The sequence below is a fragment of the Photinus pyralis genome, unplaced genomic scaffold (assembly GCF_008802855.1).
Source record: "Photinus pyralis isolate 1611_PpyrPB1 unplaced genomic scaffold, Ppyr1.3 Ppyr1.4_LG5, whole genome shotgun sequence".
Taxonomy (NCBI): Eukaryota; Metazoa; Arthropoda; class Insecta; order Coleoptera; family Lampyridae; genus Photinus; species Photinus pyralis.
The window spans coordinates 10,681,999-10,699,388 of record NW_022170596.1 but is presented as its reverse complement, the minus strand read 5'-3'; the positions used below and the strand labels follow the sequence as shown (position 1 = coordinate 10,699,388).

Here is a 17,390-nt window from a genome sequence, read left to right as displayed (position 1 = left end):
TCATTTTTCAAAAATCTGCGACTACGTTAATGATTTTGAAGTATCTATTTTCTGCATTCCAATCGACTCTCACTATTTTGTTGTTTAAATGTCTATGGAGATATTATCTACTACGGTGTAGAATTAGAGAGGTAAAGTAGCACAAACTGAATCCAATTTGTGGTCGACGCAATGATGCGATTATTTTGGGATCACAATATTGCACATTCGCTAGTGAAGTCTTATGGCGTTTTCTTACCAAAATCGCGATTCCAAAATGAGGAGAAAGCCGAAAAATGTAGAAGGTCATTGCAGAGGACTAAATTACACACAAAAAACTCCCCGACAGTATATAGCAATCGTTACGGATTACAAGAATTCAAAGGAATTGCGTACGTCCACACCACATACACTCAATTAATTACCATAATAAATATTTAATGGTTGACGAAATGAATTGATAGACTTAAATTTAAACTAAACTAAGAGTATGAGTAGGTAACAACAATAATCTTAATATAATGTGATGGACGCAAGTAGCGTCAGTAGAAGGCTTGGAGAGCTCAGCAACTATTATTATTATTATTACCTATTTATCCGCACATAAACATTCTACAACTGAAAATGCACGATAAGTATGTATGTCCGCCGCTTTTGAAACTTGTGGGAAATTGCATATTTCCATAGCAAATTTACCAAACAATATATTTTTACGTATAATTTCGTATTGTACTCTTATGCGTTTTAATTTTTCGTAATATGTATTCTTCTGCAAATTTTTTACAGTGATGTGCTACACCCAGTATAGGTCTGTTTTTTTTCTGTTTTTGTTTTATTTCCGGGCTGTTATTAAGTATTTTGACTACTATAACAACGTAGATACATTAGAGGAGTAAAGGTTATGATTTGCATTACATTATCGCCAATGGCAAAACACAAAAAAGATGCTAGTGGGAAAGTTATATAACAAAAGTATGATTCAAAAGTCAGAAGTAATAAATTAGGAACATAAATATGCCAAGTGCGCAATAATTGCAATTATGATTTTTGTTTACTATACAACAACAATATATAAGATTGCGAAACAATAAATTCTATCTCCATTTTATTTAATACATCATTTAATGACCTTTATCCCTAATGATAACATTCAACTTGTTTATACGAATTCGTCCATAATACGTCTAGGTTATAATTACGTTAATTTTGGTAGTTGCAACTTGGAAGTAGCAGTTTGTACTTCCCATGCCATGTTCTTTTCCACTAATTCTTGAGTTAACACGTAATTATTAAAAGGAATACCGAATAGATTAACGTAATCACAATGCAACTTTTTTAAATGAAAACTTATTGTTTTAAAAGCGCAAAGCCAAAGACAGAGAATCGTGAATAAAGAACTATACCAACACAACATTGATCAAGTGCATGTATATAAATACTGGGAGTGCCTAACTAAAAAGAGTGCAATGTAAAAACTTCCTGGAAAAGGGAAGTCGGCAGAGGAACAAAGATAATCTATTGTAACGTAAATTTAACTACGTGATTTATTTATTTACAATTAATTAATAATGAATTTATAACAATCCTTAAATACATTAATTTATCACATACGAGCGCAACTTGACTAATAGTCATTTCGGCGTTGATGTTGGAACTGCTATAAACATGCTTCAATTTGTTGATGTTTTTCCACTTTCAGTGTTAGTCTAACAGCCAGCGACACACAACCCTACGTCATCGCGGAATTCAACAAAAATATTATTAATAAGTAGGTTTGAAAGAGGAAAAAACAAAACCGCCATGTCTGCCAGGCATATCCTGTGCTTATTGTTGCTAATTAATTAATTAAGTGTACATAAAAAATAGGTTAGGTACTTACGTCATGACGGAATTGGAAAAAAATACATATATGGGATTATTGCTCGCAACGAGCACATCACGTAAACATATGTGTGCCAGCCGATTCCCCGTGCTGAATACATGTCTGCCGGGCGCGAAAGGGGTATAAAAAACAGTCGCGCTTACGTCATCACGGAATTTAGCGAAATTTTTTTAAAAAGTAGATAATGTCTGCCCTGACAATACTACATATGTCTGCCGGGCAAATTCCTGTGCCAAAGTAATGTCTGCCACTTTTTATGACGCGACTTTTGGTCACGAATCATGTCATTTGATGTTAATAAAAATGCGGTTTTCATTGCTTTTTCGAGTGAATTTCTACATTGACTAGTAAGGGAGATGGGTGTACGAGGATGGTGTCAGTTTGTTTTTATTTGTTTTCAGGATAGGTATTATAAGGGCTTCTTTCCATTCTTCTGGGTAGTTGTGTTGTTCTAGTATGGTATTGTATATTTTCAAGAGAAGGTTTTTCCCTGTTGGTGGAAGATGTTTAATCATTTCGACGTGTATATTATCGGCGCCAGGGGTCGAGCAGCGGGTGTTATTAATTGCTCTGTCTACCTCTACCATTGTTATTGGGGTGTTATATGGTTCTAGGTTTTGTGATTCAAAGTTTACTAGTTTTTCGGTTTCTTGTTTATATGTGTTAAACTTGTCGCTGTGTTGTTTGTTGCTAGATACTCTTTCGTAATATTGAGCTAATTCATTGACTACTTCATTCGGGTTTATGGTAATGTCGTTGTTTATTCCTAGGGCAGCAATGGTCGGTGACCACGTAGTAGTTTCCTGATATTATCCCATAGGGTTTTGGTAGGCGTGTTGTTATTTATGGATAATACGAACAGTTTCCATGTTTCTTTTTTTCTAGTTTTTATTAGTAGTCTAGTTAGGGCATTAATTCTTTTATATTGTATGAGGGTTTCCAGGTTCTTGTACTCTCGAAAGGTTTTTAGTGCTTTTTTTCGTTTTTGTAGGTAGGATTCGACCTCTTTTTCCACCAAGGTGGATTTTTTACTTGGATAGGTTTTTTTTCTATCGATTGCCGCGGTGTCTCATTGATGATTTTATATAGGGTTTCTAGATTCATTTTTGGGAGAGATTTGCGTTGTGATCTGCTGGACGATAGAACTTTTATATCTTTGCCAGTCTGCTGTGGCGATTCTCCATCTTAGATTGTTTGTCTTATAGGTGTTTTGTTATTTGGTTGGTATTTGTATTAAAATTGGGTAATGGTCGCTATTACACAGGTCGCCATGGGTAAACCATTGTAGTTTCGAAGCTATGTTACAGCTTGTTATGTCTATAGAAGAAAATGATCCGATGGCTGATGAAAAATGGGTGGGAGAGTGGTCGTTTAGGAGTACCATTTCTGGGTGGCGGAGCAGTAATTTCTCAAATATTTTGCCTCTGGCATTAATCAATTTCCCGCCCCACATGGTATTATGTACGTTGGCATCGGTGGCAAGGATGCGTAGATTTTCAATTATTTCATTGCAGCTTGTGGTTGTGTGGGGCAGTATGTACAGATTGCATATATTTACTTTTTGTTTATCGTATAAGATTATTTCCCCAGCCACTGCCTGTCTATTTCACCAAATTATAATTTATTACTTAACGTTTACTTTAGACAGACTTATACATAGAAATTACGATCTAATCTGACTATTTAATTCATTCAAAGAGCCGTGAAATATGTATTACGATATTGATAAGGAAACGAAGCAGTAAACTCCAATTTGATTCATTTGAAAAAGTTGAATGTCGGTATTAAATTAAGCAATAATTTGTTAATCAAATAATCTTGATTCGGGACCAACGTCGAAATGATTAAACATCTTCCACCAACAGGGAAAATACCAATATAATACCATACTAGAACAACACAACTACCCAGAAGAATGGAAAGAAGCCCTTATAATACCTATCCTGAAAACAAATAAAAACAAACTGACACCATCCTCGTACACCCATCTCCCTTACTAGTCAATGTCGAAATTCACTCGAAAAAGCAATGAAAACCGCATTTTTATTAACATCAAATGACATGATTCGTGACCAAAAGTCGCGTCATAAAAAGTGGCAGACATTACTTTGACACAGGAATTTGCCCGGCAGACATATGTAGTATTGTCAGGGCAGACATTATCTACTTTTAAAAAAAAATTTCGCTAAATTCCGTGATGACGTAAGCGCGACTGTTTTTTATACCCCTTTCGCGCCCGGCAGACATGTATTCAGCACGGGGAATCGGCTGGCACACATATGTTTACGTGTGCTCGTTGCCAGCAATAATCCCATATATTTTTTTTCCAATTCCGTCATGACGTAAGTAACCTATTTTTTATGTACACTTAATTAATTAATTAGCAAGAATAAGCACAGGATATGCCTGGCAGACATGGCGGTTTTGTTTTTTCCTCTTTCAAACCTACTTATTAATAATATTTTTGTTGAATTCCGCGATGACGTAGGGTTGTGTGTCGCTGGCTCTTAGACTATGTGTGGATTTGGTAAACCGCTTAAATGGGCAAAGTTAATTTTCTCTTTCAAAGTTTCTTATAACTCTAGAAATAGCGCAGTTATAGCCAAAAATCCGAAAAACTTTCGAAAATTTTCGAAAATGCGGAGGAACTCTTCATAGGTGTTTATGTCGTCCTTAATCACCTTCTGTTACACATCTTCGTAGTGCCTTGCTAAACGCCCAATTAAAATTGATTCTGCAAATGTTTGAATTTGGCATAATTTTCCATAACGTAGGTACTTGACCCGGCTTCCCAGATTTGTTATATTTTCCAAAATTTAATTATCTGCGGCCTTATTACTTCTCCCTTCTCACTTTTGTTTAATACATACCTTATGTCTAGCCTTGGGTAATCCAATATCATGATAGATGAGGTTAACCAATTTTACTATGCCTGCGTAATAAAAATTTAAACTTCTTTAATCGGCGAAAACAGTTCCATACCCGCAAATAACCTCGTGTGTTTCCTATTGTTCGTACTTCAAGGTCGAACCACCTCAACTCATCCGTTCCATAAACACTTGCCTTAGTTATCTTGGACATGGCGTTGTTAGTAAATAAAATCAATCAATTTGTGTAATAAGGCTTTTACCAAATATATGGCCTGATAAAACACCTTACGTCGGAATTACCATTAAATTTCTCACTAAGTACAACAAATAAAAAATAAAACTAACATTAAAGTGACAATTATGTGTCTTTTTCAACGAAATCTCTGTAGATATCTGTAAACCGGAAATTACGTTGACAACACGTAATTTTTTCAATACATGGTGACGCGCTCTCATCTTCGCCATTACTTCAATCTAGAGAAACGACACCTCCAGTAGTTTACACAATGTTTTGATTCAAAAAAATTACTTCTTTTTTGGGAGGTGAAAATGGGGGGGGGGGGCGATTCCTCAAGCAAACAAATTTAGGTTAGCAACTTTTTTGACAAATCCATGTTTTCCTTCTCTTGGCAGACATGTGGCTAATGCCTATTGAAATAGAATTGCACCATGTCACACAATGCAATGTTTATTGCATGCAATAATTTCATCTTGCAATTTCTTTCTGCAAGTTCTTGCGTATTGTATTGCATTATTGCTCCATGTCAAGCGACCTTTATGTTATATGTCTAAAAATAAAGATTTTAGATTACAAAATTACATAGTCGCTTCTAGTCTGGTCTAGTCATCCGCGATGTGTTTGGGAATTCCCACTCATTGATATTTATAGTCGTTGATGGATGCATTTGCACCAAATATTTTTTGTCATTTTGGTACATGCAGGGTGCAGTAATTTAAGATGAATACTTTTTTGACACCGGTTTGCTCGGAATTTCGTTTCCTGTATAAAACTGTACTGAAGTGAGAAGATGAAATTATGTGTGACATGTAACTTTATACATGCAAGTTCGCATTCCGAAAGGTGTTCGAATAAAGGAAATTCACAAAAACCACTGTGCACCTGTGAAACCCGTACAACAAATAGCGTGCAGCAACGCATAACGCAATACTTCCTCCGGCACTTTTTTGCCCTTTTTTTAAATGAACTGCGGAGTAACTCCTATTTGTTAAAAATAGATTGCGTGGACAAATAAAAATAGCCTTGCTTGTACAATTTCGTCTAATAAATAACGCGCTAATGAAATTGTCACACATTATTGTTGGAAGGTGAATTTCATCTTGGTGCTGATTAAAAAATCGAAATCAGTCTCTTCTATTGTTTTTTTTTTCGTTCACCTTGTCTCTAAAAGCAAACCTTGTCAACAGCGGTTTTCGTTAACCATAATTAGAAGCAAAACCGCAATTGCAAGCGAGGAAGTGGTAATGAGGTAAATTTTCCAAGATTTGAACGTGATCATGGGTCGTAGATTTGCATACTAATGTGCACATGTTAAAAAAAAGGTGCCAGAAAACAAAATGCATTTGTCGCAGTTAAAGAAATTGTGAGTGGAGCTAATCGAAAATCCATCCCTATTTCAGTAGGTAGCGAGAATAAAGTAGGTTGAAGAGTTTTCTTACGTTGATAAACAATAGAAGGGTAAGAAGTTTATATTTTTAGCCCCAGCCTCAACACTCATTTTTGTTGTCACGTGAGTCGAAACGCTGGAGTAGAAGTAGAACATTAGATTTACAATTACATACCTCATATACAATGTAGACCATTAATCTTGATTGAAAACAGATGTTCTACATATGGAATTTGTGACATTATTGTTTTTGAATTCTTATTGTATTTATCGTTAAATAATTTCGAAAAACTACTGTAAATTCATTTCACTACTAGATTTAACAAGTTAAAAAGTAATCGTAAACGATTTACATAAAGCGCATTTCCACTTGCATTCATTTCCCATTTGTAAGATGCAACTTCTGTTAAAATCGTAGAAATCCGGCCACAAATATGAAAGATAGCATTGCACATGGGCAATCCATTGTTGACGTGCTATTTCAATTTCAGTTTATGAGAAGAATTTCATTTCAATGCTTTTCTAAATAAGAAAGTTGGAACTGCGCATGCGCAAACCTCAATTTTAAAACTAATGTTAGATTTTCCTTTCTTCCAAGCGCCTAAGTATCAAATTTCACTTAAATTCTTCCATAAATAAAAAAGTTGGCACTGCGCATGCGCAAAACCAAATTTTGAAATTGGCGTTTGATTTTCTTTTATCCCAAGTGCCTATGTATCAAATTTCGTTTAAATTCTTCCATAAATAAAAAAAGTTGGCACTGCGCATGCGCAAAACCAAATTTTGAAATTGGCGTTTGATTTTCCTTTATACCAAGTGCCTATGTATCAAATTTCGTTTAAATTCTTCCATAAATAAAAAAGTTGGCACTGCGCATGCGCAAAACCAAATTTTGAAATTGGCGTTTGATTTTCCTTTATTCCAAGTGCCTATGTATCAAATTTCATTCAAATACTTCTATAAGTAAAAAAGTTTGCAATTCGGTTTATAAATGGTCGAGATGCGAAAAGGGCACTGTGAATTTTGAATCGATTCGATTCAACTTTTGGCATTGCGTATTATATGGCTAAAGCTATGCCCATATTGAATTTCATGCAATTCAGTTCATAACTAACGGAGATGTAAAAGCGATCGAACATTTCTAAACAAAAGTTATCGTTCACACGGACAGATAGATGGACAGACAGACAAAGGAACAGACGGAGAGACCAACCGGCAGGCGACAGATAGCAATGCAAAATTATAAACGATCTCTAGGATCGTTAATAAACGGCAAAAGTGTAAAATTATGGAACATGTAAAAAACGGTTTTTTTGTTTTTTTTACAATAACTTTTTTTGTAAGCGGTACAGAAAAAATTCCTTCCTTGGTACAAGACTCGACACCATAACGAACCAAATAGCGAAAAAAGTAGAACAATAGCTCTTAAGATAAAAAACTAGTAGCGTCGCAAAGTTAGCGGACGGACGGACGGACGGACAAAGTGGCCACAATAGCGCATTTTTTTTTAATTTTTGTGGAAATGCGCTAAAAAATGTATACTTACCTTACTATAAGGAAGCAACCGATAAGTTTATCCTAAACTTGGTTGGACCTCTAACATTGGGAATTAATCATGAATAAACATTTCAAACAATTAGGTACAGAATTTGCCCCCTTCAGACAGGAGGGTGTGGATGCTTACATTCGCAATTTCGGTTCTTTGCAAGTGGAGCATAGTTACGAGAAATAATAATTGTTTTTTCACAAACTTGAAGGGGTTATCAAAACAACCTTTAGACAAATTGAGATTAATGCCATCTTTTTCTGTATAGAAACAATCTTAAAATATAGGAAATGTATCATTTGATGTAAGTTCTATACGACAAAGGACGTGACATATTTATATACCCATACAACATATACCGATTGTTTAACTTATGGAGATCATGTTAAACGGTAAGTACCTAATTTTTTTTGCAAGTTTCGGTTACGGTAATATTTCCGGTGTTCCATTTAGTAATTATTCAATCATATCCACTCCTTTGCTTATTTAATATTCCCTAAAATTAAGGTGGAAGTTTAGTTTAGTTTAGTCTGTATCATTTGGACGCTCCATTTTTGACACATTCTCACAGAGAGACGCGAGATAGTTCCAACACTTGATTGCAGATCAAAAGATTTCTAAGCTGAGCACGGAATGCCTTCTTAGTAGTTCATAGATTCATTTTTTTTATGGAGATGTGAATAATGTATTTCAATTATTAAAAATATATACACACGACTATCTTTTGTTGTAAGGAAATGTTCGGACAATGAACTTTTTTATTTATCTCGGCTACATTCAAATTGGTTATCTGCTTGCACAATATGGGTTATTATTACTAGCGCACGAACAAGTCCAAACTTGTTCAAGACAACTTAAATGGTAATGTTCTCTTTTCTAACAAATAAGAACTCAGCACTCTGGTGGTACCCTGTTAATCTCCAATTCCAAATTGCAGGGAAACACAACGATAACATAATATACACACCGAATCCTCTTGAAACACCCGACCCAAGAGGTGTAGGATACGAATACTTTAAGGCTATGGAGAGGTATCGGGAAAGAATTGCCCAGGTAGAAAGTGCGATATAAGGAACTTAATGAGCTCTTTAGTGTTCATAGGTTGATGGACATACAAATAAGGAAGAAACTTACGAAAGTTTCCTGAAACGCTGTGTTAGAACAGCAATCACGATGAAAAATAGGGGAATTAAACCTGGAGATTTTGTATCCATGTGTACAGTGAACGATATGGATGCGTGCGTAGTGTACATTGCCGCGATATTTATTGGTGCGATAACGGCAAATGTTGACACCTCAATGTCAAGCAAAAAAATTGTCTCCCTCCTAAAGCCAGTTTCACCGAAAATGGTGTTCGCCACGAAGCAATGCGAACATTTAATGCAGGAAGTTGTATGTGAGTTTGGAGGGCAGATACTACTGGTGGTGTTTGGCAAAACGGAGAAGCACATCCCATTTACGGAATTTTTACAACGGTACGACAATGAGAACGATTTCAGGGTGTATGAGGCTGTCAATTTGGAGGAAACGGTTTTCGTTTCGTTCAGTAGCGGCACAACCAGCAGTCCTAAAGCTATATGCCACACTCATTCCTCAATGAGAGCCAGATACAGAAGGTGAATAATTGCAACCTGGAACACAGAATAACTAGTTGACTTTCAGTAAAAACGACGAATGTAAAACGTATGCAGTATTTTATTCACCATGTCGGGCTTTATTCAAAAGATCGGTGCACGAAACCATACTGAACGGCTTCAGGAGGATCCTTTTCCATAAAATCAGTCACGGAGAGCCTTGGAAAGTTTTGAATTATAAAGTAGACTACATGCTGCTTTCGCCGGTGACTAGTGAGGTGTTTTTGAAGTACAGGAAACCGCCGCATTTCGATTTAGGAAATTTAAGGTTGTTGCTGATTGGTGGTAACTACGCATCTAAAGAATTTTTACTAAAGCTTAAGAATATGTTCCCTAAAACAATTGTACGTCCGAGTTATGGCCAGAGTGAAATATTTAGTACCGTTGCCGCTTTTCCAGAAGATCACCGTACAGACACTCTTGTGAGAGATTTTCCCACTTCAATTGGTTTACCTAGAGAGGGGTTTTCTTATAAAGTACGTCGCCCAATCTTTTACAATCGATAATTTAATATCGAACTGCACTTTCAGGTGGTGGATGCGGAAACCGAAGAAATTTTAGGACCAAACCGTCAAGGTGAACTCAGATTGAAAACTAAATACCTGATGAAGGGTTACCTAAATTACGAATCACCCGACCTCTTTGATTCTGACGGTTGGTACAGAACTGGCGATTTAGCTTACTACAATGAGCACAGATGTTTCTTCATTACTGGGAGATTAAAAGATACATTCAAGTACGGCAACAATCACGTTTATCCCAGAGAAATAGAAGAAGTTCTTTTAAGCCATCGCTCCATTCAAAATGCGGCAGTTCTTGGTGTGGAACACGAAGTAGTCGGATTCCATCCAATAGCTGTGGTTAAGTTGAACGATGGGGAAGAATGTGTAACACCAGAAGAGATCATCGAGTACGTAGATCAAAGGGTTGAGGATAAGAATCGCTTGAGAGGGGGTGTGAAATTCGTCAAAGAATTTCCATGGACACCTACACATAAAATACAGAAGTCCAAATTGAGAGAATGGATTGCAAAAGGGATCATTTAGGTCTTGTTTTATTTGTATCAAGAAAAATTGTGTAACTAATAAATATAGGATATGTACAAAGATAAATCATGAATCATTTCTGAAGAGAGCGACAAACCTCGCTCATTTGTTTATCCCGTGAAATACATTTTTTAGCAAACTTAATACGCAAACAAACACATTGCAAATGGGTTGCCAAATAGTATATTAAGTATGGAGAACGGTAAGGGATTTTTACCGTTCGAAGACAATTGTTTGGAGGAGGAGCGAAGCGACGACTCCAATTATTGTCTGAGAACGGTAACCCTTAACGTTCGACGTGCTTATAACATTTTTTGCGCGATCGAAATTAAAATTATCCAACCAATATAACTATGCACTAAGAAATTAACGAGCAGAATAAATCGAAATGTTCGAAGTGGTATGGTGTACATCACTAGGCAACCAGTTTAAATGTCAAAATTGAAATTAATAATTTCATAAAAATGTGCATGTGTCTGATGTAGTTTACTAGCTTTGCACTTCCTTTATGACTTTATGAGCGTCTTGCTATAGGAAACAACAGCACAAATTGTACGTTTAATGTACCTAACAATAATTAAAGATTAAATGTAATGTCAGACTGTTGATTTTTAAAAAGGCGTCGGTAAGTATTTTTGCTGTTCTGTTTTTAGATCGGTAAGTAATTTTGGCGTCGTCGTAATCATAGCAACTGGTAAATTCTACGTACTGTCATGGAAACACCCATGGTAAATAGTCAGAAATGACCGATCGCGCAAAAAAGAATTAAAGAATTCCATCTGTTTCTATTACATAGAGAGACCCTATGCGTGACAACAGCTGCTTGTGGTATGCGCATCGATGTAAGAGAGTGAGCATGCGCTCTCTCCATGCGTTAGAAGCAGATAGATATATTAATTGAATGCATTAGTAAGAGCCAATGTTTCGTAGCTCATCGTGCATAAAATAATCTGAACAAATTGTGGCCAAATTGCAACAGACACGCGGTCCTATAGAATTATTAAGTTCCAACACAGAATTGAGATTCGGGTGTTTTTAAATCATTACTAAACGAGTCGCTTGCATTATTACGAACTGCTTTTCGTGCTTTAATCTAAGTGAAAGCGACACACCACACGCTCGCATCTAAGCAAAGGCAGCCTGATAGACAATACAACCGAATGTAACGCGTTCCAAACTATCGTGATAGTAACACACCTGAAAGTCTGAAACCGTGTTAGCTTTCTTCGAAAGTAGACAATGGTGCCTACTAAGCATTTTCTACGGTATCACCTCGCTAGATTAACCCGACGACCGAACCAACCACAACGACATCCAGCTCTCCATCTTTTGGGTCAGATTTTATTGGCTTTGTATGTCATTTTATGTTTGCCGGGCGGTGTAGGCTTTGGGGTCAGGATTTGCTCACTTCCTTTCGTTGACTAGGACCTTTATTTTCGGTCTAATACGAACGACCGACCAATAACAGTACCCGAGACCAAAAGTCTACGGGAACGGGGAACTGGTTTTAGGAGATGTAATGTCCTGTATTTTACAGAACCAAAATTATAAGTCCACGCTAACAGTTGCAGTCAAATGTTCTGTGATTCAGGGAAGCAGAAGCAAGCGGAAGGAGATAACTAATCTCTTCAGTTAAATTTAATAAAAATTACGTTGGCAGCTCACATGTTATCAACTTAAATTCAATGACCAATAATTGACATACGGAAGCATAATTCCGAACGGCTTAATTTTAATTATCCCAATAAAGTGCAACGTAACATTACAACGTCTAGATTAATTATGTCTCTCCCTGAATCACCCTTCCCAGCGAAAATTTATATTATGATTATAAAGGCTACTTACAAATACTATACTCTAATTCAATTAATTAATCTAAATTAAAAAGGATTTACTTTGTAGTGCAGTATTTCAATAGTGAATTCGCACTTTGTGTACATTTTTAATAACGCTCCACTTATTATACGGCCAAATTGCACCATTACTTTACTAAGTAAGTTGCCCGCTAAGTTACACATTTCTAGATTTTTCCTTTGTCAACGGATATCTTGGACTACCCACGCGAATGCTTTCTTTACAAATTAAAGATTACGTAGTTTGGTGAGAGTAGCACCCTACAGATTGAGCAAAAACTGTAAGTGCAGGACGTGCTGGGAGATTCAGGAAGAAGGTTGTGACGTTATTTTCTTTACCGTGTAATCTTTGCTTCTGCTTACATTTGAATTACTATGTGGAATCCTTCTCGAATAACATTATGCGAACTCTTACCTTTATATAGCAATCCTTACCCCATCTAGGTGTTCACATTATAACCCGATCCTTTATTTGCGATATAGTTTTCTTTTAAAAAACCTTTTGTCTAGTTTTCTGTTGATTGGCGCGGTTATCTTCTCCCACTCACTGTCGACGCGCGCAGTCCTTGTTGAAGAACTCGATTCGATCTTGACTTGTATTTGAACTACACGCCATTACACTTACTTGACATATTTGTCTACCTTGATGGGATTAAATAGTGGTGTTGTATTAAGATTAGTGAAGTTGTTCTCTTATCATCTTACTTCCAATTTCGCTGATGACGCATTGCTGCGGATTTATCTTACAAGTTTAAGGCCGTTTTGCGGCTACTTTCGTACTCCCTAAGTTTTCTTACTTATTATTTTGGTTTTACCAATTGCTTCCTGACTGTACATTGATATTTTGACGTGGAAACGCGAATACCCGATTTTCCATATGGTGCAATAGAATTCCATTGAAGTTTCGACGCCATTACAATCAAAAACGCTCTACATATTTCTACCTTACCGACTGAAGAATTGACTGAAGAATTACCGCCATTTCGGGCCGGTTGCACAAAAGCAGTTTAAACCTCGTTTAGATTAACGCAATGGATTAAGACATATGATTGGTTGAAATTTGACGTTTTATCAAATTTCGACCAATCTTAGACCATAATCCACTGGTTAATTCCAAGGGAGGTTTGAACTACCTTTGTACAACCGGCCCTTCATGTGAAACCGATATTTTAACTGATGACCCAATTTTACGAAGTTCGTTGACCTACGATTCATTCTTCCGAAACGCAAGAACTTAATTAACGAGACGTGTGGAGTTGGTACTGTGTAAATTTTTAATTAACGTTATGTATTTTACTTTGAAGAACTTGCTCGTGTAAGTTTGTTTTCATTTGAATTGATAAGATTGCTTTGTCATTGAAGATAGATTCAGTTATTTTATTTGTACATTTTATAGTATTTTTCTCTTAAAACTTCATGTCACTTTTTGATATCTCATACCGATTGTGAAAACCAACCCTTAGTCGAACCAAATTTTATTTTGTTGTAAAGTCATTTGAATTTTTGATTCTTTTTAGTATTGATTGCAATTCTACGTACAAGAATAACCATTCGTGTCTTACGTTAACCATTGCTTATGCGATATATTGTGCAACGCGAATCATTGCCCTTCTTATATTTTTTTTGTTTTTGTGTCTGACTGTTTCAGATTTGCAGTTTCGCGTCCTCTGAGCTCGGAAGGTTGCGACCGGAGTTCAAGGTAAATTTAGTTATTCTCGTCGTTCTTCCCTTTTAACGTTTGATTACATTTTGGTTGTTGATACTAACGAGTTGTGATTATTACTTTGTTTGAAAGTCACTTAATGATTATAGCTCCGTTGTTTCTGCGGAAGCCCTTTTGGATAAATATTTTCCCAGACTACGTGTTGGCTTCTCATTTGTTTTATTAGAGATTATTTTAAATTCCCAGTTTGATATACTAGATCGATATATTACAGTGTCAGATTTGTGATATTTTGAGATCTTTGTTATTTATGACATCAAATACTGTTTGTTTTTCCCCATAATTGTGTATTCCTTTGAGTTTAGTAAGACGAGAACAAGGATCTCTTGGTCTGCCTTGTTAATCCCTTTAGTATTCCTCTCTCTCTAGATTCATCAAAGACTAAGTGGCGCCTATCCGAATTACTTTTACTGTTTCCTTCCCTTTTTGGCTTATTTGTGTGTGTATAGAAGAACCCCATTTTCACCCCGACCCACCTCTACTTTGCCTGAGCTTACCGTGTGCTTATCTAAGGTAATTTTCTCACGTTGGCCCAATGTGAACGTAACAAGGTCACAAATGCAGACGAAGCGATGTTTCAACTGCCGAGAAGTAGGGTATCTCCGGGATAAATCCCAAAAAATAAAAAAAATGCTATGTACGTAAGATAGAAGAACCCCATGGACTATGTCATGCCCCAAATTCAAGAAATGCTGTCTAGTCTAGTCAGTTCTCAGCGATAACTTACTGTGATATCAGTTTTGGCAGTGATATCTTAATCATGCTTTGTAATTTTTCCATGTGTACCTCACAAACAAAGTAGTGCAAGCAAGGCTACCTTCGGGGGTACAGTTTACACTGCGGATCCAGGGGGGGGGGGGCGATTCCACAAGGTCTGGTTCTGGGTTCTGGTGCTGGAGCCGTAGACCGTGCCGAGCAGGGTGCACAGAATTTGGTACGCGACCTAACGATAGTCGCTGCCGGCCAAAGACTCGAAAAATCAATATTATACCTTGAAGGTGGCGGATGCATTGGAAGTAAAAATAGACTGGACCTATAATAAGGAAGTAAGAGGAATACATGATGTGATACCTGAGTGTTGTTTACTTGGAATTCTGAAAAGGCCACTTGAGCCGCCTAAGAACCGCCAACGCCTGGAAAAAAAGGCCTGCTAATTAAAATCATATCTATTCCATAGACTAGGCACAGCTCTGTTCAATAGAAATAGGCCCGTTTAATACAATTATGTTCACTTAACCGACCTGTCGCCAAAATAGAACTGAATCAAACGACCTTGCCTGGGCAGAACTGAAGGTCAAAGTGGGCTGAAACCGGCCTTGCTCACCTACTCCTATTTATAATCAATAGTAGGGACGCTGCTAAATGGGGTTTTACTCGAGCGTTGTAGGGACCTATTGAACTTTGTAGATTAGATGGACGAAAGAAAACAGTTATTTAATGTATATCCCTCCACGGGTGGGGAGCGCGTCTACATATTTTAGAGCATTTTTTTTTAATTAAAAGAACGTAGTTCGTTGGGCGAAGATGATTGGGTAATGGTTTAAGATGGCCGGTTTAAGTAATTAGCTCCGTTTGGAGGCGTACTGAATAAATTAAAAGAGGAGTAGGGACTACGTAGAGAGCGTTATGTCAAGGGCATTCGGTTTTGGGTTTCGAAAGTGGTTAAGTTATAATAGCGGTCATAATCACACCTTTTTTTAAATTCAGGTGATAGTAAGTCAGTTTCATAGAAGGAGATTATTGGCAAATAAAAGAAAACGCAGCTGTAGTAACGGTATTTGTTTCTCTAAATTCATCATTGAATTTCATTTTCTATAATACAAGAAATTCCATTGGAAAATTGACAGGTTAATTCTTTCAGTTTTTAAAAGAAATAGGTCCATTTCGCGGAATAAACTGTAGCAAAATATTTCAGTAAAGAGAGGTAGCAGTCGGTCAAATAATATTTTTGAAAAAAAACAATTATGTAGTACAAAACTCATTTTGATGATTACGATTGAAGGTTTCAACACCAGAGACTTGTTACTACTAGACCGCGCATAGCTCAAGTTGTATGTTGTCAACATGGTAGGCCACACACCGAACTCGTAAAGGCAAGAACTTTCGCGCTCCAATCTTCACTATTTGTTTTTGCTGGGATTATATCGCTGAACTGGGCTAGTTTTTCAGTATTTTTTAAAATTTCTTTGCTGAATCGAAAGCGCACACTTTCTAGACACATGATGTTCTCAGAAAAGTTTATAAACGGTAATAATGAAATAAATGTAATCTAGTGTAAATTTTCGTACAAGGTATTTTTTTACCGGATAGTTACATCTAGGTATAGTTATGTAGAATGGAATGGAAAAAGCAGAAAAGCCCAAGAATATTTTGAGAAAAAATCTTTGCGATAGTGTAACAGAGCAATGAATTTGTTTATTCGGCGTCTTTGTAGCTATAGACTACACAGTTACGTCACCGTCCGGACGGTCAAAATTTGTAATCGAGAATATTTTACGTTTCGCTGACGGTGCGGTAACGGAACGGTGACGGTACGTATAGATGAATCGCGCTGCATGTCAATGTGAAAAGAGCTACGTCAAAAATGAAGTTTGTCCCCAACAGGAAAATGTATTTTAAGAAAGCGGTTTGGGTTCTAACGTTGAATTCTAAAGCACTAACGAAGCACTAACGATTTATAAAATTTGATGCAAATTGGAGTCATTGTCCGGGAAAACGTGAAGTTGGCTCGAATCAATAAAAAATTTATTCTGAGAAAACTGTTCGGGTCCTAACGTTAAATTATGAAGCACCAACAAGCACTGACCAAGCACTAACGATTTACAAAATTTGATGCAAATTGGAGTCATTGTCCGGGCAAACGTGTAGTTAGCCCGAACAAATAGAAAAGGTATTCTGAGAAAACGGTTTGAGTCCTAACGTTGAATTATGAAGCACTAATAAGCACTAACAAAGCACTAACGATCTACAAAATTTGATGCAAATTGAAGTCATGGTCCGGGCAAACGTGAAGTTGACCCGAACAAAAAAAAATTTTTATGTTGAGAAATCGGTTTGAGTCCTTATGTTAACTTGTGAGACACTAACGAGCACTAACGATCTAGCATGGTGCGATGCTGCCGGGCTATTTTATCCAGGCCAACTTCACAGACATCCAATTAGGTACAGAATTTGCCTCCTTCAGACCCGTGGGTGTGGATGCTTACATTCGAAATTTAGGTTCTTCGCAAGT

The 17,390-nt window shown here is 36.7% G+C and overlaps 1 protein-coding gene across 1 annotated transcript; it reads left to right on the top strand.

The window, feature by feature from the left end:
* Window positions 1-8,210: 8,210 nt before the first annotated feature.
* Window positions 8,211-10,634, top strand: LOC116171073 (luciferin 4-monooxygenase-like). Its single transcript, XM_031487737.1, has 5 exons — window positions 8,211-8,294; window positions 8,840-8,955; window positions 9,004-9,518; window positions 9,565-10,012; window positions 10,067-10,634. Exons 1-5 carry the CDS (start codon window positions 8,276-8,278, stop codon window positions 10,580-10,582), a joined length of 1,614 nt encoding a protein of 537 aa, XP_031343597.1. The 5' UTR covers window positions 8,211-8,275; the 3' UTR covers window positions 10,583-10,634.
* The last annotated feature ends 6,756 nt before the right edge of the window (window positions 10,635-17,390 follow it).

Bases quoted from the DNA above. Each gene is read 5' to 3' on its own strand.
- LOC116171073 (XM_031487737.1), top strand. The intron at 9,519-9,564 runs GTGAATAATTGC...GTTGACTTTCAG, and splicing joins ATGAGAGCCAGATACAGAAG to TAAAAACGACGAATGTAAAA. The intron at 10,013-10,066 runs GTACGTCGCCCA...CTGCACTTTCAG, and splicing joins GAGAGGGGTTTTCTTATAAA to GTGGTGGATGCGGAAACCGA.